General features: G+C 43.7%; 1 protein-coding gene across 3 annotated transcripts in view; it reads right to left on the reverse strand.

The window, feature by feature from the left end:
- STOX2 (storkhead box 2) overlaps positions 1 to 26,492 on the reverse strand; it is a 120,276-nt gene that overhangs the window by 47,449 nt on the left and 46,335 nt on the right. For 2 of the 3 annotated variants that reach the window (XM_015861443.3, XM_015861445.3), the window contains exon 1: positions 12,881 to 13,622. The exons of the other annotated variant lie outside the window; for it this stretch is intronic. In XM_015861443.3, the coding sequence (XP_015716929.1) occupies positions 12,881 to 13,046 (166 nt within the window). In that variant the 5' untranslated portion in view covers positions 13,047 to 13,622. Of the gene's footprint in view, positions 1 to 12,880; positions 13,623 to 26,492 lie in introns of those variants that run through there. 3 annotated transcript variants of the gene reach the window in all.

A 26,492-nucleotide genomic window follows, 5' to 3' on the forward strand; every position in this document is an offset into this window, starting at 1 on the left:
CTGTAAGTGTATTAATTTGTTCCCTAATGTCATTCCTCCATGTAAACTATAGCTGCAAAAGTAAGTGAGCCATTATTGTAAACAAGTGATGATGCTGTCCTCTAAAAGTGAAGACAAGCCACATAAGATCCTAACTTTTATGGTTCATGTATTAAAAGAAAAAGACCTATAGCATTCTAAATGTTACAGTACACATTAATTTCCTACTGGAATGCAAGCTCCAAAAGCAGTTTGTTCCTTTTGCTTTTCACGGAAGAAAAAAATAATACAATGAATTAACATGGACCAAGGGAAATGTGAGTGTAACTACATTTTCTAGATCTCTAAAAAGCTGTCCCTAGATGTTCTTTGCAGCTCTCTGAGCTGCTTTCAGGAAGTTTTCATAATATATACAATGCAAGAGGAGCCTGGGCACATCCAGCAAATTAGCTTGCAATGCTCCATCCACAACAGCTTGGTCAGACAGGCTTGGTGGCTGGCCACCAGCTCCTTGCACAGAAGATTGCTGAGTCCAATACCCTGCCCCAGACCAGCAGGAGCAGCCTACCCACTGATACCAGGGCCCTGCAAAGCTGTGAAGACGTGACAGAAGAAAGTAAAGGACATATCCTTATATAATACTTATATGGTTTTATTATCCATAAGATTTAAGATGTATATGGCTTATATTATTACAGACCTCCAAGAATGGCTAAGTTGAGATACATATTCTAGAAGTGAGAGATAAATGCAACTACAAATATCACTTCTTTGTAACTCAACTCATTAAGATTTGGCCTTTTCCTTGCAATGTTACTTTTATATCTTCAAAGATAAAAGGAGTCAAGCCAAAAAATCTACCCAAAATGCTCTTTCATAAAACCAAGCTGCTTAGCATATTTCATTACCACAACGACTTCAAAAACAGTGAGCAGCTCCAACCTGGAAGCCACTTAGCTTTGGTGAGAGATAAGTGCCTGAGATATGAGAAGTATAATTGTTCAGTGTTAACACGGCAGCATTTTATATAAACATTTGCTAACACAGCACTTTGTACAGTTTGTTTCAGGGTTGTGAAATTCTGATGAATTTCAACTGGTTTTTTTTTTGTGCCTACATTCACTTAGTGTAAGGACACAAATCTGGTACAAGAGAGCATCCAAAGGAGGGCTACAAAGATGGCTGGACAGCAAGATATGTGACTGCTGAGAACCCTCGGTTTGTTCAGCCCAGAGCAGATGAGGCTGAGGCCTGCAGCTCCTCACAGGGGACACTAACAGGACCAAAAGAACAGCACTGAGCTGCATCAGAAAAGGGTTGGGTGGGCATTAGGAAGAAGTTCTTCACTAGAGGGCAGTGGGCATGGAACATGCTGCTCATGGTGGCAGTCGTGGCCCTGAGCTGCTGGAGATCAAGGGGCATTTGGATAGTGCTCTTGGACACAGGGCTTGAATTCAGTCTGTGTGGAGCCAGGAGTTGGATTCAATGACCCTTTTGGGTGCCTTCCAACCCAGGATAGTCTGTGATTCTACAGTTCAAAGTAATAACAGGGCAGTTATACTCTGCTATATAGACCAAGGCCTACAGGCTTCTACAAGTCTTCCAGCTAATTCCTTTCCACTGCTGAAGAGGCAGGGGGGAAATCTTAAACAGCTTGTTCCTGGAGAGCTCTGAAATTGGAATTAATCAGATTAACCTTTTACTCATAACAAAATGCTTTGAGTGTTACCTAGCACAGTACTTTTTTTTTCAATAATATCAAGCAAATTTGGCAGAGGGGTAATCTCACATGTCTTATGTCACCACAACTTTCCGTGACCCATCACAAGATCTTCTCAGGTAAAGACTGAAGCCAAAGCTCAGCCACATAAGAAAACATCAGAGCACCCACATGGGAGAAAAGCTTTATGAAAGAAAACCACAGGAAACTAAGCTTCAGAAGTCCCACAGTTCACAAAAACTTCCTGGTTTTCTTCGCTTTCATAGCTACTCGCGAGTAACTGCTTGAGGGTAACCCTGCAGCCTCCACTCAGAGTAAATCATCCTTTGAATTCCAGAATTTACTGCCCACTTCCAAACTTCACATAATAATCAGCCTTTGGTCCAACTCCCTGCCCACCAAATTATCAGTAAAATCAAGGGGAGAGACTACCATACTGATATGATGGCAAATGACAGCCCAGCATCACAGGAGAGAATGGTAAACTCTATGACATTGCACCGTAGCACATTTTGGTTGCCTACAATACCCAGCAATAGACACCTGAGGCTGCAGTTTTCCCCTTTCCTAACCTACATGTTTTTTACATAAGTGCCCAGAGCCCTCTCCTTCCCCTCCCTGAACACCAAGAGCCCAGGTCCCCTGAAAGGGAGACCACCAGTCTATGCTCATACACACAACCAAATGGGGCCCACCACTTCCACAGCAGTAACATCTATCACTTCATTGACACTACTGCAAAGATATCATAGTACCCAATATGAGTGTGACCACCCCTCTTCAAATCAGGCAACAGACAGTAAACCAACACAAATAAACAAAGGGCTAAATAGTGCTGTTTGTCATTCTGAAAATGATCCTTAGTCTTACTTCATCTTTTGAGTGTCACCAAATTTGTTGTCTGGCTCTGTCTGGAAAAACCATTCTACTGTTGCTGGCAATAGATTCAAGGACCTTGTTTTTGCATTCATTCTAAAATCAACCAGTAACAATTCAGTTAAAATCAACAGAATTGCACTCATATGCAAAGGAGAATCAGATCCTATGATTTATCAGGTCATTTTCAATGATCCTATAACTTCAGAAGTCAAGTTAAACATTCAACATTCAAACTCTGTTGCTGCTTCTAGATTAGCCAGTACCGATTAAAAGTACATAATTGTTTTTCAAGAGTAAAACAGTCTTTAGTTCCTATAAGGAATACATTATTACTGTGCACTTGAATTTAAAATGCTAATTTTTTTTTAATATGCAATACTAATTTCATATTCTAAAAATCTGAAATTGGGAGTTACTGATGTCTGTTCTGCTTAATTGCACACTAGAAAGACATTAGACTGTAAACTGAAGGGAAGAAAATACATCATGAGAATCTCAGTGGCACAGTGGTGGTTAACACTTCTGCAGAGCAAGCAAGAAGTGACAGATTCTAAGAATCTGAGACTGAATTCTTAATTTATTTTTTTTTAAATTGAATTATTTCCTAAAAATTCACCATTTTCCCAACGCTTTTACCATTCTGCATTCTATTTATTTTCTACCATTTGCATTGTTTTTCCAGTGTTTATATTTCAGTCTTGCTTGGAAAAATGTCTACAACATCAATTACAAGTACTAACAATAAAGTAAAATGATTTATAACCTACATAAATGCCATTTATGCTGTGCGCTTTAGTATGTTTACATGTATATAAATGTTCACACAAACATGCAAATTTTGCCTGTTCCATGAAGGCCCGTGGCACACGTACAGCAGCTCACTATGTGACAGGGAAAGAGTCACTGTCATCACCACCAGCCTCATCTGCACTGTACACCCGCAATCTATTTCGGATACAAGATCACTGTCTTAGCACCTCAGTAGAGAAATGATGGCACCTGAAAAGCTCAACACACTGGTAACATTTTCAAAGACAGCCTAATTGCCAAGCATACAGGGTCAGTTCAGATGCAAAACCAGGTAAACAGATTTTGAAACCTGCACTGTTCAATTTAACAGCTCTCAAAGACACTGGACATTCATCTTCTGTGAAAATTAGGGCTTTTTGCTGAGACATCCAACATGTCACAGCCTCTGGAAGTCACAGTAGAAAAGTTATGGTCTTCACCTATTAGCTGAACAATTGCTTCTCACCTAAGATTATCTCACAAGCCAGCCAGTAATTCCAACACAAGGAAAAGCGGCGCCTCAGAGGCATGAAACATTTGGATCCAATTCTGCAGTACTTTCTCAGGACAACAGCAGCTCTGCCTGATTAATAAGTGGAAGACTTGGAAACTGGTAATGTCTTGGCACCAGATCCTACTTGCAATGTAAATTAAGAGTTGACATTTTTGGAATGTCAAGAGTTGATGTAACAAGAAGCTTCTGCTTAATGCAAGCCTTTCATCTAGGCATGTGTCACCTTTGAGATGAGACGGCTCACGACGCTCAGAACTCAGAGGGGAAGGGAAGGAAACTAAGGGAATAAAACTAATTGAAAGCAGGAATAAGTGGAATCACAGAAATAGTGAAGAAATGCTCCTTTCACAACCTCGCAACCTATCTTACGTAAAAAGAGAATGCGTGATGACGTGCACATTATTAATATTCCAGTTTCAGAACTCTGGAGCTCATGTGTGTTGTATCTGGAGAAAGAGAACTGATGTTGCCTCCCAAGCTAGAAGTCAACATGTTGATGTTCACCACCAAAATCCTCACAGCCTTCTTCACAAGTGTGGCCTTATTGCCCTTTCTGTGCTCCTTCCAGCTATTGCACTTTGCTTCAAAACACATCACTGTATGGCAACATACTCCCAAGTGGTTTCAGACTTATTTCTTCCTGCTGGTCCCATGACATAGCCTTTCTAACACTATGCACAATGAACACATAATACATTTATTTAGAAATACAATACCCAGGTCAAATACTCCAATCTGAAAAGCTGGGTTTTCTACTTGGGACAAATGACAGCTCCTAAGGGCCACTGCATTAGACAGTTTTGCCTCAGTGTTTACAGACCTTGGTTTGATACCAACCCATGAATAGAATCTAACAGCCAAACTCAATTTGTATGCTTTAGTCCTGCCCCATTAGCTAGTGAATGAATTACAACAACACAGGAAGGTAAAGCTTCTTTCCTCAACTTTTTAAACTTACTTTTACAATATTTAAAGGCATGCTACAGTGAAACACCACATTTTACTTTCACACATTTCTGGAAGACATAAAAGAAGGGAAACCTACTAGGATGAAAAGCGATAATCATGCAAAGCTGAGTGCATGTATTGTTGCATTGCATACTTGGAATAATCAGCAACAGGACAGAAACTGAATGAGGTTATTATCTGATAGACAGAAAAGACTTCGATCAATTATTAGCCTTTGAAATGAGCTCAGAGACACTCAAGTGAAGGAGCAATAGTTGTAATTTAAATCCAGTTAGTTAAATGACTTACATCGAAATCTAAAGGTGAGCTGAGGAAACCTACTTCTCATGGCCACAACACAGGACTCAAGCCTGCTCTAGCACAACAGAAACGCACTGACACTGATTATTTTTGTTCACTGACATCATATCCGCCCTTGTTTCTGGTTAACCTGTCCCACTTTCTCCACCTCTCCCATCTATGACCCTCATTCAAAGGCAAATTTCAATTAAAGGGGAGCATCACTCAGAAGTAGCAGCTATTCCCCCCTCATCCTTTACAATTTCCTGATGGAGGCAAAGGATACATGCAAGAGAGACAAGTACACATATCACCCAGGGAAGAGTGGCAGCAGGAAGTGCACATAAGTTTCCTGCCTGAGCAGTCAAAGATTTGTTCACTTTCCCATTACAAACAGAAATGGACCCCTGTGGACTTAGCATGCCTTCCAGTGTATGACAATTAGTGAAGATGTACAGAGACCACTTCCATGACACATAATATTTAGCAACACATAAAATGTAACAAGTAAGCTTGCATAACTGATCACTTACAGCAGATCATGTATCTAATGAAAAGTTATTATACATGTTTTTAAAATAAGCAATGCACTGTTTTGTGAAAAGCAGTAATTACAAACATGCTTTCTAATCTGAGGTTTCCAAGAGACACGTTAATACTGAGCAATGTTTCTGCAAATAAGCAGAGAATTAAATGGATCATGCCCTCATTAAATACGCCTTAACTTTCTGTTAGCCCTGAGGTGGGCAGGCAGTTGGACTTGGTTATCTCTGTAGGCCCCTTCCAACAGAGCCACGTTATTGTACTGCACTCTATTATATTCTATTCTACTCTAAATGTTTGTCACCCTACCTTGAAGCAAACAAAAAAGGCTGAAGGTCCCTTTGGGCACCACGCTGAAACTTAGTCCACCATCTTCCCTTGCCTGTAAGATAAGCAGCCCCATTTATGGCACCTAAACCCTTATCATGTATGGTCAGAAGTTCATCCTCTGAAACAAGGTCACAGGTCATCAACAGGAAATTCATAGGAAATTACGGAGGAAATTAAAAGAACACAAATGGGCATGAAAAGTAGTTTATGTAATCTGGGCTCTCCCAACACTGCTTCCTGTGTTATGATGAACTAAGCTTTCTTACTGAACTTTGCCTTTTCCAAGCCACATTAAGTAAGTATTTCTGAATTGTCTATTATACTCTCTGCGCTTCAAAACATTGAGGATAAATTCACTACAAAGGGCCATTCAACTTTTCCCTTAAGCGATGCAACTGGGAAAGAAAACGGTGGCAGAAGGAGCTGCTTTGAGACCACTGAGTGTACGTTTCTAATCCACAACCCACATGTAGGAGTGTGAGGTGCTCTACAGACATGAGGACTGTACCCACACTGAGGAATAGATTCTCACAGTGCTTCAGTTCTGGCATCTTGGTCAAACAGCAATCACCATCACCCTTGGGAACATGATGGTTAGTGTCAAGGAATCTGTTCTACTCTGGTAGATAACGCACTTTCACCCTTTCAGAGTAAATTTCTGACAGCAAAACATAAAGAAGGGCAAGGGCTAAAGCTCTTCCAAGTTATCCGAGCAACTTTTAAGCAGATGTTTAACAGCAATTACTGCTTAACCATTTCAAAGCGGCTTCACAGTTGAAAGCTAAAACATGCAACATATTGCCTGGCTACCTATACTTCTAATGGACCACAGCGACAGAGACAGGTTTAGGTCTACTCCATTGGAAGCAGACATTTTTGATAGTGCAACAACAGCCTGACCATTTAAAATAATGCAATGTATGCTTTTCTAGGGAAAAAAAAAAAAAAAAGGAAACGAAGGAAAAAAAAAAAAGGGATTATTTAGCAATTCTTGCACTAGATCTAGATCAGCGTTTTCTCATATGACTTAAATATCGCTTGGCCTTTTGCAACGAGATAAAAGCAGGCTCAGGAGGAGCCACAAATAAGTTGTACCAGAACACTTTTTCCAGTCTTTCTTTTTTCAATTACAGGTTAGACGTCATGGCCCACAGTTTTGATGACGGGAAGCTGACTCAACTTTAGTGCTGTGCACAGAAACATCCTACAACCTGCTATGGGTTACGCAACAGCTGTCACCCTAAAGAACGTCCCCAGAACACTGAGGAGAAACCCCTAATTCTCGGAGGACTTCCACAGTGTGCTTAGCAAAGTATTATTCTTCCACTCTTCCTACCTGATTTTACTTATCTCTCTTTTAATCGTGTGAAGAACTTTGCAAAGATGGTAGTTTACTCTCCTGCCTACAAACAAAGGCTTATTGCCCACAGCTGATAACAGTCCCTGGCCTAAACCAAGGTAATCTGCAAAATCCTCACATTTCAACTGCCTCCAACGCTTATCACAATTTGCAAAGATGCAGCTGCAATTCAATTCCAAAATGGCCAGACATTCAACACCCTTCAGGCTTATCACAACTTGCTGGCAAAGGCAGACTGAAGCTTCTGCACCTGTGACAAAAAGCTCGGGAGCTATTTGCGATAAATCAGTATCGTGCCTGTTCTGAGCACCTGTCTGTCCTTGACAGAGGAGCCTCCTGTACCTTCAATAGATATCATGATGTCTAATGTGAATACAAGAAGTCACTTCAATCACATGACCATTGGAAAACACACCTGGAAACGTATTCTGATTCAGAACAGGATGCCATCTCTGTGCAAACACCCTTCAGTGATCTGATCCCAGTCCCCTCTGTACACCCTGACCTGGCCCAAGGTGCAAGCGACTGAGCAAAGACAATGCAGAGCCTGAGAATGCAAGTGGGCTCCCAGCAGCAGTGAGGGAGGCCAGGAAAGAAAAATAACCTGAAACTTAGCCCAGCAGAGAGGAGTGCTTTGAAGTGAGATGGAAACCTGAGCAGGTCTAGGTGAGATAGACACACACACAGACTTCTGTTTCTTTCTTACAGTCATTCCTCTTAGATTTGACTTGCACCGCCACAAAAGAAAAAGCCCTGGATCCACTTGCTTGTAGGTCACGGCAGACAGGAAGGACATGTACTCCAATGTAGTTCACTCAGCTGGGAGAAAGCACAATTAACACAATGGAGACTGTCCATAGCTTGGTGTGAAGGTAAAGTGCTGTGGATATGCAGGAAACATCTTGGTGCCTGGTCAGAAAGGACCAGGACCGCAGAGTTAATACTGGAGTCAATACTGCACGAGCAACCGCTACAGTGAAATCCACAAATGGTGGTTAGAGAAGACTGTGTTTCATATTCTCCTTGGCAAGAAACCAAGAGAAGAAAACAAGCCAGAAATTGTGCAAAAAAAGGCTGGCCCATGAACTTATGCAAGGTTTGTGGTCTGAGGACGGGACCCTCCTCCCTCCACACCAGGCTGAGTTAAAGTTCCTGCTTCTCTCTCAAGGAAAGCGGATACCCCAGGGACCAAAATGAACTGGAAGGCACAGGCAGCCCAGAAGCAATTTCCTAAGCCATTAATACAAGCTTGAGCCACCCAGGTTGGGCTGCTCAGCACAGGCTGAAGCAAGGGAGGCAAAACAGGAGCCAAGGGGCAACAGCTCTCTCTGCTAGTCCCTGGCATCCACCTGCTCTTCTGCTTTTACTGTTCTAGGAATGGGTCTGGCCTAAACCTAAACTATTCAGAATTGAGGGATATTCACGTTATTAGTAAGCAGACAAGTTAGGTGTTTCTTAATGCTGCATGGAGAGAAAAAAGTGATGCAATACCAATTATTCCACTAAATATTAATTACAGTACAGCTACTTTCAAGTTAGAACATTCTCCCCTAGATAAGTGAACTAAGCGAGGGGAGAACTGAAATAGGTCCAAGGCTTTGTGCACACCTGTCATTTTCCAATTACATTAAACTGCCTTCTTCAGATCATGCATCGTTATCTCCAAAGATTAATTTTTATGAGTCAGGAGTTGAAGATTAGGAAAAGATATGGTTCATGATTCACCAATTTGCTCAAATTTCACTCCCCAAATCCTCTATTTTCTTCAAGAAGGCTGAAGAGGTGGCCCTAGAACTTCCAACAAACATCCTTTAAGCATCCTTTTCCTCCTACAAATCATAGTCTGCACATAAACCCCAGTAGGCTTCCCAGGGTTAGGCATTGCTTGTCTCTCTTCTGCTTCAGCTTGCTAACCAAGCTCCACTAATGATAGGGCAACACTGAAACTGAATTCTGCTGTTCAGCTTCAGAGCACCAAAATGCCTGCAAAGAAGTTTTGCAGCAAAGAGCAATAAAGTCATTGCAAACTTTTCAGAAGGCGACCTTCAAACAAGCAAGCTCCGCCATTAGTTTTTACCACTGCAGAGTTCTTCAGACATTCCTTCATGCTGTGTCCGCAAGGCTGTTACCCTACACCACCTCCAGCCCAACCTGACATGCTGCTTCCACCACCAAGGCCTTCAGCTCCAACAGCTCAGGAAAGGCTGCAGGAATAAAGGATTTCTTTCCAGATCACTCTTCACGTCTGGTAACGTTTTACAGCTGGGTCAACCACAGCGTGCAGCTCATCTCTCCACTGCAAGAAAATCCAGGATTTCCCTTCTTTATTTAGGAGGGAAAAAAAAAAAAAAAAAAAGCTTTTGACATTTCAAGTTACACGCATATTATTTCATGTGACTTCTCAGAGCTCTCATTCCTGAGTTTCAGCAAGTTTTATCCTGCTTGGCAGTTTTATATGATTCCTTTCTTTCCCCTTCAATTAAGTAACAATCCATCAAAACCATCAAGTCTATTTCCCCTTTTTCAGCAAGGTTGATTGGATTCAAACTTTTCAACATCTCGTTTCTCACAAGGTCAAAGCTCTACGTTGTTGTAGTTTTCTTTTCTGGTGGTTTTTTTTCCCCAAGTCAGCCCTCCGCTGGGAAATTAATATTCAGCATGAACAATGAACTCCTCGCGTGGCCTTTGAACCTCGCGGTTGCTAGGAGGCCTAAAGGAACCCTGGAGTACAGCGCATTTAATAGCACGTATCAAGAGATTATTCAACAGTAAAAATGTGTGATTTTCTAAATTCCCTGCCTTTTTCTTTTCCCTCTCCTTCTTTCCATCTGCCTTCATCTGTCAAACAATCTCTACATTTCACACGCACTGCAACGGCATCCGCAGTCATTTTCTGTAATTATGGGCAGTTTGTTCCTAAAGTATTGAAAGCGTGACTGCCAGCAGTGCTGCTTCTTGTCAAATAAGCCTCAGACTGGTCCTTACTCAGCTTTGCTGAAAATGCTGCTTAAAGCCAGGTGTGCTTCACCACTCCAGCATGAGCTCTGCATTTCCCCTATGAACAAGGTTCTCCACAGAGATTGCCCTTCCTCCTCCAAGAAAGCACCATAGCGTTGGCTGCAACACCACTGCTCGGTAGTTCAGTGCTGCTGAAAGAAACATACCTGTACGTTCCCCATGCCCAGTTCAGACACACTTGGTTAGTAGTGCAACCAGCTTCTTAGCATCTTACTGAAGGCTCTTTTCTACTGCTTTCCTACCAAGAGGAACTGAGGCAAAAAAACCCAAGGCCTCTTTCCCACCCTCCACCCCCACCTCAAACAATGCAGCATTTAATTAAAAGAAAACCACAACAACACTAATGGTGGTGAGGTTAAATGGTTGGATAAACAGAACGCAGCCCTCTGAAAAGCCCCTGTGCTTCAAACGGTGCAATGTGTTTAGATACAGTGGCCATTCCTCCCAAAACTAATATTTGTCAAGGCAGTGGACTACGATTCTTTAAAAATAAATGAGCGTGGAAACCATCCATCAAGAGAGAACAATTGCATTTCCAGCTAGAAGCCAACCGGGTACTGACTTCAATTTTCAGCATAGCATTCCTCCAACAACTCGAGCAGGTTGCTCAAACTAAATGTGACGTTCATCCTTCTTCAATTGTTGCACTTTAAATCGATGCACCGGATAAACACAGTACCCAGGGGGTCCAGAGATTCATTTTAGGGTGGATTTCATACCCACAGGCCCCTAAAAACACAGCCATCAGCCAGAGAACGCTGGGTGACACATCTCATTCTGAGGATCGCTCGTGCTCAAACACCTACGTGGATTGAGGCAACCTTGCCAAGATAAAGCTTTTACAGAGCCAAAGTGTTTCCCTGAAGAATTAAAAACAAGCAAAACCCACACCACTTGGCACACGTGAGCGCCTTCTCTTTTAAATACGGGTTTCCAGCCTCGAAGCACTGACTTGCACAGAACCAACACAGCTCCGTATCTCTGCATCCGCGCAGAACAACACAAATCTCCGCTGCACGCTCAGGTTTGGCTCTCCAGCTGCCTGCAGAACCTGCAGCGCCAACACAACAAACAACCCCCTCCCAACAACCGCTCTCCTTTTCTTCAGCTGCTCAGGCATAAATTACACTTGTCATTTCCTCCCGATCCGTGGTTTCCCAGGAAAGAGGGAAAAAAATCAGAAGGGCTACTGCCAAAATGGCACAGTTTTCTCGCGCGGGCAGATTTTGCAGTGAAATGCATGTTCTTCCCCTTCTGCCTGGAGGTTAACGAAAGGAGCATTTCCAAACCATGAGAACCAAGGAGAGACGTTTATTAGAGACAGAGAGAGCAAAGCGAGTGTGTAACTGACAGCCACAATCTTTGGCTCAACCTTTGCAGCAGAAATTGGGAGGGGGGGAGGGGTAAAGGGGGCATTGGAAACATTTTCAGTAATGCATGAAAAATACCTTCGTTTTCTCTCTCCCTCTTTCTCTCCTTTAAAGGAATCCGCCTACTCAACCTAAATCTAGCCTTAGAGGGAAAACGAGCCTTCGTGATAAACTAGGATTTGATGCAGTGGGAACGAAACGTTATGTCCGAGCATCACAATAAACAGGCAGCACAACAACAAAGGAGGTTTCCAGGATTTTCTGCCCCCGTCCCCCTCCCCATCAGCGTTTTCCCAAGTCTTCCTTCTGCCGTTTATGACAGGTCTGAATCCCGAGCCCATGCGGATGCTTTTCGGGATGAAGCAGCTTCCATTAACGTTACCGAGGCTTTCCGACATCGCAGCGGCACCGAGGCCGAGCCTCTCCCGATGCCCGCCTTTCCCCGCGTTGCTTTTTGTTTGTTCCGTGCCCTCCCTTCCCCACGCACAAACACATTGGTGCAGTGCCCATTATTTCCCTACGGCCTCCCCCGATGGTGACGGCCGGGGGAACATAGGCGCACGTGTGCGCTGCCCGCATAGGCGGCTCTGCTCCCCTCCTGCACCTCGGATACCAAACGGAAACGTGTTTACAGTCATTCGCACCGGAGCAGGAACGCGCAGCCAGAGCCCGGCTCGGTGTTAGCGGGCGGCTGGACCACACGATCTCAGAGCTCTCTTCCAACCCTCGCGGTTCTATATCCCTACGAGGGGCAGCTGGCCGTGCAGGTGACCCTTTTCCCTTGGCAGGCAGAGCGCTGTGCTGCAGCGGGGCCAGCTGCATTACAAGCTAACATGCGGCAGCAGATTCTCAGCACATGCTCCCAGCACAAAAGGAGCAAAGGGCTCCACGCTCCGCTCGTCTCCTCCTGCCCTTCCGCGGCGCTGAGACGTGACCGTTCGGGGCCCCCCGCCTTATTTCACTCCGCTAATAGATTTTAAACACCATATTGCGAGGGGCCTCGCCGTGAATCTCGCCGAGGTACAAAATGGTGGATGTACGCTATCTATTTTTTTGCATTATTCATAGCGAGCGAGGCTCCCCGCAGCCGCACGCCCGCACCCCGCAGCCCCGCCGGCGGTGCCACCAACCTGATGTCATGTAGCCCCGCGACGCCTGCGAGATGAAAGCCGGCGGGAAGTGCTTGTGCAGCCGGTAGTCCTTCTCGCTGCGGGATCGCATGCGGTCGGAGGCCCGGTCGGAGAAGTCGGAGCTAGGCCAGGCCCGCCGCAAGGTCGTGCTCCGCGTCTTCTTCATGCTGAGGATGCCCGAGCGGTGCCCCCCGCAGCAGCGCAGCACGGGCCGGGCCTCGCGGCGCTCCCGTCAGCCCAGCGCCGGCGCCGCCGGGGCGCAGCCTGCGCCCATGGTGCCGCTGCCTGCTCTAGGGCGCGGGCGGCACGGCCCGGCCGAGCTTTTTTTCCCTCTCCCCCTCGAATGATCCAATTTTACACACGTCCCACAATGCATTACACTTCATTTGCAATCAGTCCGGCTTACAGCATCCAGATTCGTGAGGAGGAAAAGCACATTATGTGGCTGCTCAGGAAAAAAAAAAAAAAAAAGAAAGAAAAAAAAAACGGAAAAAAAGAAAGGGGAAAAAAAGGGGAGGGGGGAGATCTGCGGCGTGAACGCTCCGGGATCCCAAACAATAGCCCGATTCAGCCTAGCCGTGCTTAGCCAACTGTGAGCCGCCACACAAAAGACCCAAACAAACGAGGAAAAGCCCACGGCCGCCGGTTGTGACCCGAATCGCAGCGCGCCCGGCGCTGGGGAGAGGCGGCGGCGGCTCCCGGCACGGTGGGAGGAGGAGAAGGAGATGGAGGAGGGGAAAGAGCAGGAGGAGGGGAAGGAGGAGCGAGCGCCTCGCCCGGCCGCGGGGCCGGCGGAAGCACCGCGACCCCCCCGGCCACCAATGGAGCAGGGTTTGGGGACCGAAACTGCACTGAGGGACTCGGTTCCTTGGGTGCACTTGGAGTCAGGTGATGCTGCAGTGTTACCTGTGAAGGAAACTCCAATGCAGGGATGTTAAGATGCTGCCTGAGCTCAGCTAATAAATCACTTGTGCTTACTTCTTATTGTTATTTTTAAAACATAATTAATGAACGCTCCGTCCCACGGGGTTTGGTCTCATTTCGAAAAGCACGGAAAAATCAGAGGTCTGTAATTTGGACAGCAATTGAATGCTTTCAGTAGTGTCACCATACGGAAAAGATGAAGGCGAGTGACTAGGACATCAAAGCAAACAGGCCTGGAGACACACTCCCATCGCAGCCATGGCCATGAAGCTTTGGGTTCACCCCCCATCCTCCACCTCACGGGCCCTGCTCTGCCTCTGGACAGACAACGCACCAAAGACTCATTCACGGTTCCATTTGCTGCCACCCTGTTCACACAGTATTGAAGTGATGTGAACAAAACCCAGCAAGAAATCAAACACCATTGGGTCCTTGTTGATTCATTCTCATTTCCTTCCAACAGTGTGAAAAACCAGGGAGGGATACATGTTTCCATTGATGTCCGTATACTGGGAGAAACACAAAGAAGTAAGATGAGCAAAAAGCTGGTCCAGATCATCACTAATGAAAATATAAGATATTTTCCATCATGCAACTTACTCATCTAGCAATTTACTCATCAGCCTACGCAAGGCTTATAATAGAACATCTTCATCCACAGACTCAAAGAAAAAAACCAAAGGAGAACTTCTAGAATCGCTCAACTTTCCTAATCCAAGACAGATCTGGATAGGTTGGTTAACACAACCTAACTAAGTCAACCCCCCCCCAAGCCCCATTTCACTGAATGTAAAAGGAAATGAAATCCTACCCAGGAGCATGAACTCCCACTGTCTGGAAGTTGAGCAAATGATGGCCATGCTGTACAGGAAGTGGCTGAAGGCAGCCTTTAGCTGTCCGGCTGACTTTAACCTACGTCTGAACTAAACTCAACCTTTCTTCTAGTCTAGACACAGCCCTAGATATCATTCTGTTCCATTAAAAAAGACATGGGAAAAAGATGCATTATGTGAGGAGTGAGACAAATAGGAATAAGCAATGAGGAGGAAAAATGAGGTCAAGAAGTAGAAAGACAGAACAAAGCAGGGTTGGGGGAGCGACAAACAAGACCACAGCAATCCTGACACTGTCTCTCTGTGTAATGATTCTAAACTAAAAACATGAGTCTAGTTTTAGGGCTAGTTGAACAAGTCACAGAGCAGGGGACAGCTCTATCACAGTCAGAGCTGTGCCCCACTGCAACCATCAGGGAAAAACACGTCTCAGTGCTTTTCCAGCAATTTGCCGTACACCAATGAACCAGTGACAGAGCACAGGAATGGTCTGAGTTCTTTGAACTGATTTAAGTTGTACACTTGTAGGAATGGTCACAAGAGCAGTACAGTGTATGCAATTTACATACGATGTCATCTACTCATTGACTGTAAGAGTCAGGCTGGTTTTGGGATGGTTAACAGGATGAGGCTCCATTGTGTGTGACAATTCTGAACAAGTAATATTTTGCTCCCATGACTACAAAAGGTTTTTTTTTTCATATTCAAGTTGGAGGCAGGGGGAAGAAATAAGGAATCCATCTAGCAAAGCCCACCTTCTCAAGTGCAGGGAGATACATTTAAAACCATTTTGGAAGCCTCCTCTCAGCCCTGAGACATTATGGCTATGGTCAGCTAAAGCTAAAGCTTCTTCTACTCCATCTTTTCAGGTTTCAGCTGCAAGTTTTCTTGACATGGTGTCTGAAAGAGTTCTTTGCTTTGAAGAGAGGAATTCAGAGCAAGTTTCCTCCTGTTTCTGCATTGTTTGAAGTCGAGTTTTGTTACTGGGATGAATCAAATATATAATTAAAGACCATGTTTAAATTTTGGCTGTTTTCTTTGGAAAAAGAGCTAGAGCTGTGAGTATAACTGATTTTTTTGCTTCAATGACCAAACTGAAATGAAGTAATTTCCTTCATAGGAATCGAAAGCTAAAATTTTAGGGCTTTGGGGGAAAAAAAAAAAAAGAACATGACATTGTTAAGCATTTCAAATTAGTGCAGGTTGTTGTTGTTTTTAATAGAAGAAAATAAACACGTGGACTCATACTGAGTTATGTTAGAGCAAGGTAGGGAAAGAAGAGCTCCCAGCTACAAGCAACTTTCCTGTTTGGAATGACATTATGGTGGTCTTATAAGCACAGTTTGCAACAAATACAAAATTGTTGATCAATCAGAAGGTTCCAACAGGTAGGCAGGGGACTTTTGATTCTATTTGGCTGAAACAGTTGTGCAATTCTGCTGTAATTTACACATGATTTTGCCTGCCCATGGCATACTGGTAAAGTTTTGTTTAATTCTAGAACATGTCACTCAGTGCCACATCAACCCTTTTCTGGAACACCTCTAGGGATGGTGATTCCACCACATCCCTGGACAGAACTGGTATTTAATGTCCAGCAGGTACCTTCTTGAATTACTGAAGAGGTGAAACTAGCTTAAATAGACCCATAGATCATAGCCTAACAGTTCCCAATCAGTAACATAACAGCAGCCATTCCAAAGGCACTGGTTGAACATTCTGAATTTCATGAAAAGGGGTCTAGGTAAGCTTAAGACACCATAAAAGATTCTTACAGGTTCAAGCTTTTCATCACAACCCTACTTCAGCCAACATTCATCACTGAGAGCCTGAGGGCTTTTGGAGAAGCAATAAAAAATGTTAGTTTCAGAAAAGCTTCTGTGTTATCTCTTAAAAGTGAAAAAATAAATATTACTCCAGATATCTATCACTTTTGATCTTCATAAGCACTAACTTGGCACTAAGCAGGTCTATTCCCACCTTGTTGATGGAAAAAGGCAAAAAGTAAAGGACACTTGGCGCCCAAAACAGCATAGGAAGACAGTGACAAAAACACTGCTAAACAACCACAGATCCCAACTTCACTTTGATAAGCTTATTTTTCCACTGTTGAAAATTAATAATTATATTTGGCAACTATTAATAATTACATATGGCTGCCAATTGTATCCTGGGCTATGCCAAGCATATTCTGAGCTGCATGAAGAGAAGTGTGACCAGCAGGTCAAGGGAAGTGATTCTGCTCCGCTACTTTGCTCTTGTGAGACGAGACCTGGAGTTACTGTGTCCAGTTCTGGGGCTGCCAACACAAGAAGGACATGGAGCTTTTAGAGCAGGTCCAGAGTAGGGCCACAAAGATGATCAGAGGGCTGGAGCACAGCCTCTATGGAGACAAGCTGAGAGCTTTTCAGCCTGGAGAAGAGAAGGCTCCACGAGGACCTTATAGCAGCCTTCCAGTACCTGAAGGGGCCTACAGGAATGCTGGGGAGAGACTTTTTATAAGGGCATGTAGCGACAGGATGAGCAGACACGGCTTTAAACTAGAAGAGAGTAGATTTAGAGTAGATATTAGGAAGAAATTCTTTACTCTGAGGGTGGTGAGACACCGGAACAGGTTGACCAGCAAGGTTGTGGATGCCCACTCCCTGGAAGCATTCAAAGCCAGGCTGGATGGGGCTTTGAGCAACTTTGTCTAGAGGGAAGTGTCCCTGCGTATAGCAGGAGGTTGGAACGAGATAATCTTAAAGGTCCCTTCTAACCCAAACCATTCTATATACCTACGATTCTATAGTATAGAAAAATACTATATGTTATGAGCTCTGTGTATGTGTGTACATGGTAATTGCTCTCATGTAATCTGGTATTTCAAGTTTCAGTCAGTGCAGCATTTCTTCTTCCCCCCCTTGGCAAACAGGTTTCTGTAGGGGAGAGGAGCAGACTTCATAGAAGGGAAGGCTGCTGCTGCCACGTCAGCTTGACTGGCCTGGAGACCAACTGCATGAAGTTTTCAACCAGAGCAAGCACTGACATAAAAACGTCAAAACAGATGAAATAGGACACACAGGGAGGAAAGTGGTGCCCCTCTTTGCTAAGAGGACTGCGTGCTTCCCCTGTAAAATCATCACCTCAGCCTATGCGTTCGAGGCCAGTTTCTCCCTTATCCAGCACATCTATAGGGAAAACCTCTGTAAGCTTTTTAAACTTCAACTTTTTAATGTGGGAGATGGTGTGCTGCATGATGCTGGGAAGGAAATGCAGGACCTAAGGAAGTGGGAGAAATGAATGAATTAGTAAATAAATAAATAATAAAAGAGGAGTAAAAAAGTCTGTAGTGCAGGCAGATGAAAAGCGGTAAAAAGAAGGAGAGGGGAGAAGGCTTAATGAGAGAAGAGGTGGAAAATATGAAATTAAGAACTGGAGTAAAACACTGAACTGAGGCTTAACATCATAGGCCTTGGCAATAGCCTGTGACTGATATGTTTTTTGTTAAGAGGTATAGCTCTGCACAATGACCTCCCTGAGAAAAGATACAACCTGCATGGCTTAATATTAATATATCCATGAAGGGGAAAAGCAGCTGGCTGCATAACTGACCCCACTTTCATGCATGGCTCGGTATAATATGTGCCACTAGCATGGAAACAGGCCAGAACTTGGTCTCTGAATAAGATGCTTTTGAGACACCCTTTTCTGGCAGCAGTCTGCAATTGTCTTTGGCTCTGGGAAGTACTTGCTACCCCTGCTCAGCCTTTGTAAGCAGATAATCAAGCAGAAAGCTCACAGTGCAGCATATCCTGGCCTCTTCAAGGCAGGGCTGATGTGGCTCTGAGCAGCATGGTCTAGTGGTTGGTAACCCTGCCTGTGGCAGGGGTGACGAAACTAGATGATCATTACGGTCCTTTTCAACCCAGGCCATTCTATGATTCATTCTATGATCCCTTTTCCTGGCAGCTCTCAGACTTCCCCCACTAACGCTTTCAGCTTGTCACCTCTCAGCAGCACTAGTTGTTACACATGCAAGAGAAGCCCAGTACTCGCCCATGCCTGTGGCCCAGCTCACAAACCAAGGCAGCCCCTCTGGGTCTGTGGGACTGAAGAAGCTGGGCTGACTCTGACTTCTGGAACCAGGACTTCTGGGAAACTCTGCCAAAAGCAGAGAGAAAGATCACCGAGTCAAAGGTGTGACAGAAAGAGCTTCGAATGTAGAAAAGGAAAATATTTCAGAGCTTATCACAAGCAAGTCTGCAGTCTCGCTCCAGAATGCTATCAGGTTGTGTTATACTGGCATAGTAATCCTGGCTTAATTACAGCACCTCTTAAACCAGTTTCGGATCATATTTCTCTCACTGTTATGTTTCGGGAATGCGTGATGACAGGAATGCAGTGCTGCTGCTGCACACATGCTGTAGTTCACCGATTCATTTTTCTGTGTGCTGGCTTATACACTGTGCTATTTATTTTAACGTGCATGACTTTTTAGAAAAACCTGCCTCTGTTATAAGAAGAAAGACTGCCCTGTATGTTTTTCAGTCCAGACCTTTCTGATTGCATTTGTGCTCCCTCTGCCTTGGAGATAATTGATGCATAAGGGTTGTGAATCTGGGTACCCAAGAGTTTTGAGGCTCTCCTTACCAGTGTCAGATACCAACACTAACCCGACTGCAACACAGACTGCAGGATCCAGCCTTTGCCTCACCACACACTTCTTCTCATCTAGTTTCCTCATCAGGATACCTGAAGTGGATGGGAGATGGTCTGGAACTCCACAACATACAGAACTGGAGACAGAGGGAAGCCATGAATAGAGTAAGAACTTCCAAGCATTGATTAGACCCCACACATATACTAGAATTCAAAACCTCGGAGAAGTAGAGCTACAGCAGCCCAGTTCATTCATCAGCTGCTCTTACAAAGGATATAGAAGCAAAAGATGTGCCAAAAATGTTGACCTCAACTTTCTTGTTTTCCACTGGTGTCACATGTCATTACTACTCTGGTATTTAAGTAACCTACTGATATATGGGGGCCAGCTGGATGGTGTTAGAAAAACAGCCAATCCTTCTAGCTTGGTAGTTTGAAACAGAGAGCAAGAAGTAAGTATCTAGTGTAGAACTCACCAGCAGTAAAAGCCATTATCGATCATATTTTTAAAGCCTAATTACACATCTCTTCCCATTCCTCCTTAAGCCTGTGTTTCTGCTGCATGCTTGCAGAAGAGTTCACACAACCATACCATTACAAGCAAGCCCTGGGCTCTGATGAAGCTCCTCTGTGCTACAGCAACACAAAGCACCAGCAGGTTCTGCATGTTAGGTAGGTACCTGTAAAGGAGAAATCTACTGAGAAAGAAGAGAATGCCATTGGCTATAGCAAGTGGACATTGCTTTGCTCATTGCATGGCTGTGATTTAACCATACTTTAGTTTTAAATTCCAAGTCCTTGTCTGTAAGGATCACTTGTCACATATTAAACAAAAAGCCACAGCTATCTTTGCAAAAGGGGCAATGCACATATTTGACAGCCTTCAAAACCAAAGGAGCATACCAAGGGAGCTAAATCCCAGCAGCTGCTCTAGCTCCACAGAGCATTTGCTGAACAACCCGGCACTAAGCTCCCTCTAAAAATTCTTGCTTATACAGCTGTGCCATATAGCAAGCCTATTTTATAGATGTATATATGTATATATATATATATATATACATATATATGTGTGTATAACAGACAAAGATCTTTAAAGCCTTAGTAAAGTTGGGAAGCCTGAATATAGAGTACCCCACCCTCTGTAAACAACCTCTTGTCATGAATTTACTTCCACGCATGCATGAAGTTCTGCCTGTATCAAATAGGCTTTCAAAATAGAGGTTTAGCACTGAAAATGTATGGTTCCCACTCAACAGTTTGAAGAGAACGCAAGCAAGACAAGCTCCCAGTAGTGAAAAAGCACTGATTCATCACCTCACAGCAGAGTAATTTAATTACTTCTTGGATATTTTATTATAGTCTTAGATTCAGAGGCTGTCTTGGCATAAACCAGTGTTTGGGCAGCAGAAAAATCTCAAGAGAGAAGCCATAAACACAGACAGAAATTAGGTGACTCAACACATGCCTGACCAAAAGGCAACACAAAGCTCTCAGCCTGAACACTCTCTAGACCAGACTACTGCAGTACAGATGCAGAGTGTCCCCATGGAGGCATCACTCTACTTGCTGGTTTTCAGTGGGATGCTGGAGAAGCCCTGTTCTCCACTGCATAGACAGCTGCCCTGCCCTGTTGCTGGTCACCGTGGCTTGCTGTCCCTTCTGCTTAACTTTGGAAGCACCAGCCAGAGGAAGCTTCGCTACTTTATCTATATATACTACTGGGTGGCTGTTGGTTGCTTTGTTGTTCATTTGTCTGTTTTTAGACATGAAGAGGGACCTGCTTCCAACAGAGCACTGTTATCTCACAGATTTTCAGAAGGTCAATACAAGATCTTACCTCCTCCATGTGCTAAGCAGAAGGAAGCAGCACCCAAAGTCTCAGCTTAGAGAAATGCTTATAACATAGCACTTCAGTGTCACGCTGGATATAAGAGCAGTCTCTGCTGTCAATTTTTCAACTTACGACCTTCCTACCAAAGTCAAGGCTGAGAACAAGTGAAACATAGAGATGTTACAAATAAAATGAATCATATTACGAAGGAATATTGCCATAATAAGTTGTGAAATTAAGAAAAATAAACTAAAATCTCATCAGAAAACAAAACAACAAACAATCCCCAATCTCCACTCTAGCTCTGAAAAGCATACTCCTCACTCCCACCACAAAAGAGTACTTATATCCTTTAAAGCACGTGAATGGCACTAGCATAGGATAAGGTTTCTTTTAAAATGCTTTTCATATTATAATGACTTTTTGTGAGGCACAGAAAACCACTTATACTTAATATTTCTGGATATCTAGAAAGATCTTTTTCAAAAGAAACAAGCATCTTAAGTGAGGTAATTTACACGAAAGGGATACATTTCTTAGCATTAGAATTCTACTGAGTAGAACTACGTGCAAAATGAAGAGCTGGAAAGTCTTTAGGCTTCATTAAAACTGATCACTATTGAGCTGAACTCAATACTTTCCAAACCAACTGCAGTAAATCCTGTTAGTTATGGCATTCATCGCAGCAGCTCCAGTAGGGAGTCACTGTGTTTCCATACATAAAAATTGCAAGCACTCTTTACCCCAGCTGTCCCAGAAATCACCCAATACTCAGCCAAGCAGTTCCTAGTTTCTAAAAGAAAGCAGAAGAACCTCCACAAACAAGAACGCAGGGACTTGCCTGTGCTTTGTTTCTTGACCAGGGAGATGTTTGGGAACCTTTCCATCACCCAGGCAGTGTAAGGTAGGTCAGGCAATCTTCTGGTAGATTTCATATTTGCCAGTGTGATGCTAATGCCAAATCCTCTTTTTTTTATCTTACCTCCCCTCAAGGATGGATCTTGTTATTATCCCAGCTGACAGATCCGATTCAAAATAAATACAGACATCAAGGTCTGAAACAATGATAGACTATCCAAGAAGGCATTTAGGGGCCCTCAGCTGTCCAAGGAGTAAAAAGTTATAAAAGCAAGTACTTCTTATCGCCCACACCCCTGTGTCACTGCTGTAGTACTTAAAAAGAAACACAAACCCTATGGATTTCTACCCACCACATAGTAATTACTGAAATAACAAAGAAGAGGAAAAAAGTTTCTCCAAAGCCTGATGCTATTACTGAACCGCCAATGAAAAAACTCCCACTAACACCCCTTAAGTCTATCCTCCTGCACTCCTAATCTGAACACAAAAGGTTGGGTTTAACCCCCCCACCCTGAGATTAAAACCGCCTGCAGTTTTCTGCTGCAGGCCAGCAATGACAATACTTTAAATCCTTGGCTACTTGCTTCATGAAGATGCAGCCTACAGACAGTCCCCCAAAGTTCTTTGAAATGATAAATGCAAAGCAGGAGGAGGTCATAAAGGAAATATTCCTTATAAAGGAACAGATATCATATGCAGGCTTTTCAAATATATTTCTCAATTGCTTTGCTTTCAGTTCCATACTCTCAATTCTGCATTGTCTGAAGCTTTGGAAATAAAATTCAGAAATGAAATGAAACATACAAATTAGTGCTGAACACTGCTGCCAATATGTGCATGTATTACCTTTTTAGCATTCATAAATCTCTCAAATGTAAATTGTATCCTACTCCTTATCTAGAAAGACTAATTATTTACCTAATAAATGGTCCTTGGGGCAATTATCAAAAGCTTGGCCACTTAAAAGTAACATATAAGTTTTATCACATAATCTTCTGTAGCATCTACCAATCACTTCAATGCAAGCCAGCATGGCTCCCTGCTGCACTGGAAATCCAGCTGCCTCTCTGCCAAGAGCCTTCCAATGCACACAAAAGGAATGAGGATTGAGAGAGCTGTTTTATCCTCTCATCCTGTAAACTAACAAGCCTTTTCTCTGCTGCAATTTCTCTCAACAAATGCAGGTAATTATGTAGGAGGATGAGATTTCCAAGGTAAAAACCTTAAGTTTAGCAACCTAGCCAAGAAGTACTGCCAGCTTAAACTACAAGAGAGTTACTTGCAGGGATGGGCAGAAGGCAAACCAAAATGGTGTCCTGGCACCAAGCTGGAGGTGATGGACAAAGCTTGGATTGTTGGTAGGCAGCCCAGTCCTCCTGTCTATCTGCATGCTCTGGAGGTAAGCAGGATGGCAGGAGATGTATTTCAGGCCCCTCACCTAGCCCAGGCACATGATGTCTCCCCTTCTCCATTTGGGCATGTTAATCTCAAAATAATTGAAAAATGAGTTCTGCGTTCACTTGGAGAACGTTTGCTTTGCTTATCTTGTAAGCAAGCCCTGTTCATATTAGCTCCTGGCTAGCTGCTTCACCAGACAAATCAAGAAACATCGCCGTCCAGATTCACAGACTGCGTAAGTGAGGAGGAAGGTAAGTGGCTGTCACAGCGACAGCAGCAGTCTGAGGAACACTCGATTTCACTCTCAGGAAAGGTGCCAAGACTTAACAAAACCCTTAATAAGATGAAGCGGTTAATGGAAGCAAGCACTCCGGCCAGCAGCCAATGCATAGTTAAACCACTGGTGACCCTGAAAAGCCAGGCTGCTGAAGTTTAAAGTTATTCAAGCCATTTAATGTTGATTTGTTTGCAACCTAACACAATCCAGCCTACAGAAACAGCCATCACTGGGCCTGCCTGTGTGTTTGATGAGCTGCCTTCCTCTCCTTCTAGACATGAGTGGTTTACAGGCACTTACTCATGTTTAGGAGGAAAAGTCTGTTCACAGAAATGTTCCAAATAAGAAATGTTTCAGAAAAGAGTGAAAGGTGATAGTGAGCTCAGGAACATGGATTTGGTGAGGTGGGATGAGGGAGGCAACACTCTCAGCTGCACATCGTGCTGCACATAAGCTACAGCAAGGTGTGCAGCTAAAAATGCATCACTAGAGGAATCCGGTTGGGTCACTACCTCATTGTTAGAGGAAATCTGGTTTGTAGAATTCCTCAGGAGTCAGGAGAAACGATTCATAAGCACAGTTCTTTCAGGATTGCCATGACTCACACTGCTTGCAATATGAACAAAAACCTGGTTGGTGCAAGAACAAAATAAACATTCGCTATGAAACAAAACTACTGGTACTCACCATCCTCAATTAAAGCAATCAACTACTCATTTGGTTCAAAATCATTTTGATGGTTTCAATATTTAGTAAAAAAGCAAACAAACACGTATTTCTAATGGGTAGCCCTTTTTGATTTCTTCATGATGTTCATGACGTACAACTCATTTAAATGTGTAGCATTACTTTTCATTTCAGTGCTACCACCTAGATCAATTTTCAAACATATTTTCCTTTTTAAAGGACAAAGAAACCCAAACAGCAACAGTGGCCTCTGAGCACACAGCTGCAATAATGCAGAATCTCCTTTCAACAAGACGAGATGTTGAGCAGGCCACTTCAAAAGTGATAAGACCTTGATTCAGAAGGTGCCAGAACAGATTCCTATTTATCTGTGCCACTTCAGAAAACTACACTCTGCCTTGATTACTCAGTCTTGAAAGTTAGTGTGAAACCTGCTGATTTGAGAACAGACTGAGAAAGGACTTTACCAGAAACACAAATCTCACCATGCCCGTCTTATAATAGCAGCATCACACCACCCCTAGAATGATCAGGTAAGTAACCCAAACCTTCTAGGTCACAGCATCACGTTTAAGAGAAGAAACATGGGCTCACCAATGGTGACACATTCCAGTGGTGAAAAAGTAGAACATTCAGAAATTCAGATACTTTCTTTGATGTTATAAAGGGGGGATAAGGGACATTAAATACCAGGTGGAGTAGAAGGGACTGTGCTAGTTCTTTCTGAAACAGTGTATAACTTTAGTGCCAGTTATAGAGATGTATCTAGAAACATGAATACAAATTATTACAAGAACTATGAGTAGGGATATCTTCCAAGGGATGGAAGCCACTTACTGGGTACTGAGCATCCCTAGAGAAACTTAATTCTGTTAAGCCACCATTGAAGCTCTCCCTGCACAAGCCTGGGTGCCATATTTGCAGGAAAAGATCATTACTGTCTTTAGATTAAAAACAAACAAGTCCAGCAACAAAATAATTGTTCTGACAAACTAAGTCATGCTTATAATACATGCATGCCTTCATGGTTTGCTCGGCTTTCTTAGAAGTCATCTTCTTTTGGATACCATGAATCCTGTGTCCAGGAACAAACCCCAGTCACCTGCTGTTTCCATGGATGACAGTAACAACTGAATTATCTGAAAATGACAGGCTGAGCTCTCCATGATACACTTTGTATTTGAAAAGCAGACAACAAAAACAATGTCGAAGAGAGAAGCAGATGGCCAGTGAGTTATCACTCTGGGTCTGATGACTTATGTGGGCTGAACTTGTTTATTTACTTACATATTTGCAAAAAAGAAGTGTTCCTTATGTTGGCGGCAGCTCTGAATGTGGTCCTGAGGCAGCCGCAGCTATGCAGAACACACCACTGCCCACACACAACATCAAGGGATTAAGCATATACCCTCAAATCGCTGCATGTTCTCCTACGATGACAAAAGTCACTGTTGACCCCTCCTGCGGCCAAGGAGATAAACAACAAGGATTTCTACTGCTGGAGCTCAAGAAAGGGTTAACAGGAACCCACAGTATTCCTGCTGGAGGCAGGACAGAAGGAGGCCAGTCACTGCAGGGCAGGGGAGTGAGTGGAGGCAGTGATTGCTGACTGCAGCCTCCTGCCAACCAGGAGCTGTTACCTCTGCCTTCCAACCACCAGCAGCATCCCCAGGCAGGGGGCCACCAGCCCTTACTGGCCGTGCTAGGAGATGAGCAACTGAGGTATTAAGATGAACACCTTATTGTCATGTTAAAGCTGTTGTCAGTGGGCAAGCAGGTGCACGCCATGACATTGCTTCTTGGTTACCAAAGCTTTGCAATGAACTTTTCTAGGCTATCCTTGACTAAACTGTTAATGCAAATTCCACGCTGATTCGGTGTGATGCATGATGAAACTGCCATCAGATGGGTGTGAAGCAGAAAGCACAGCTTGTGTGTCAGCAAGCCCTGTCACATGGGCCATGCTGGGAAATACGGGTCCTTCTTAGGTCATCTCACTCCTTCTTCAGAATTGTTCTTTTTACCTTCTCTCCGACTGCTCTTATTACCTCCCAGGCACATAACAATTATACGTATATACGTACTTCAGTGACAAATTAGCTGCTGACATTATGGAAAGAAATGCCACTGTGCACCCGTTTAACTCACTGAAAAACAGCA

This window comes from Coturnix japonica, chromosome 4, assembly GCF_054131305.1.
Source record: "Coturnix japonica strain WE chromosome 4, WE-NBRP24, whole genome shotgun sequence".
NCBI classification, from domain to species: Eukaryota; Metazoa; Chordata; class Aves; order Galliformes; family Phasianidae; genus Coturnix; species Coturnix japonica.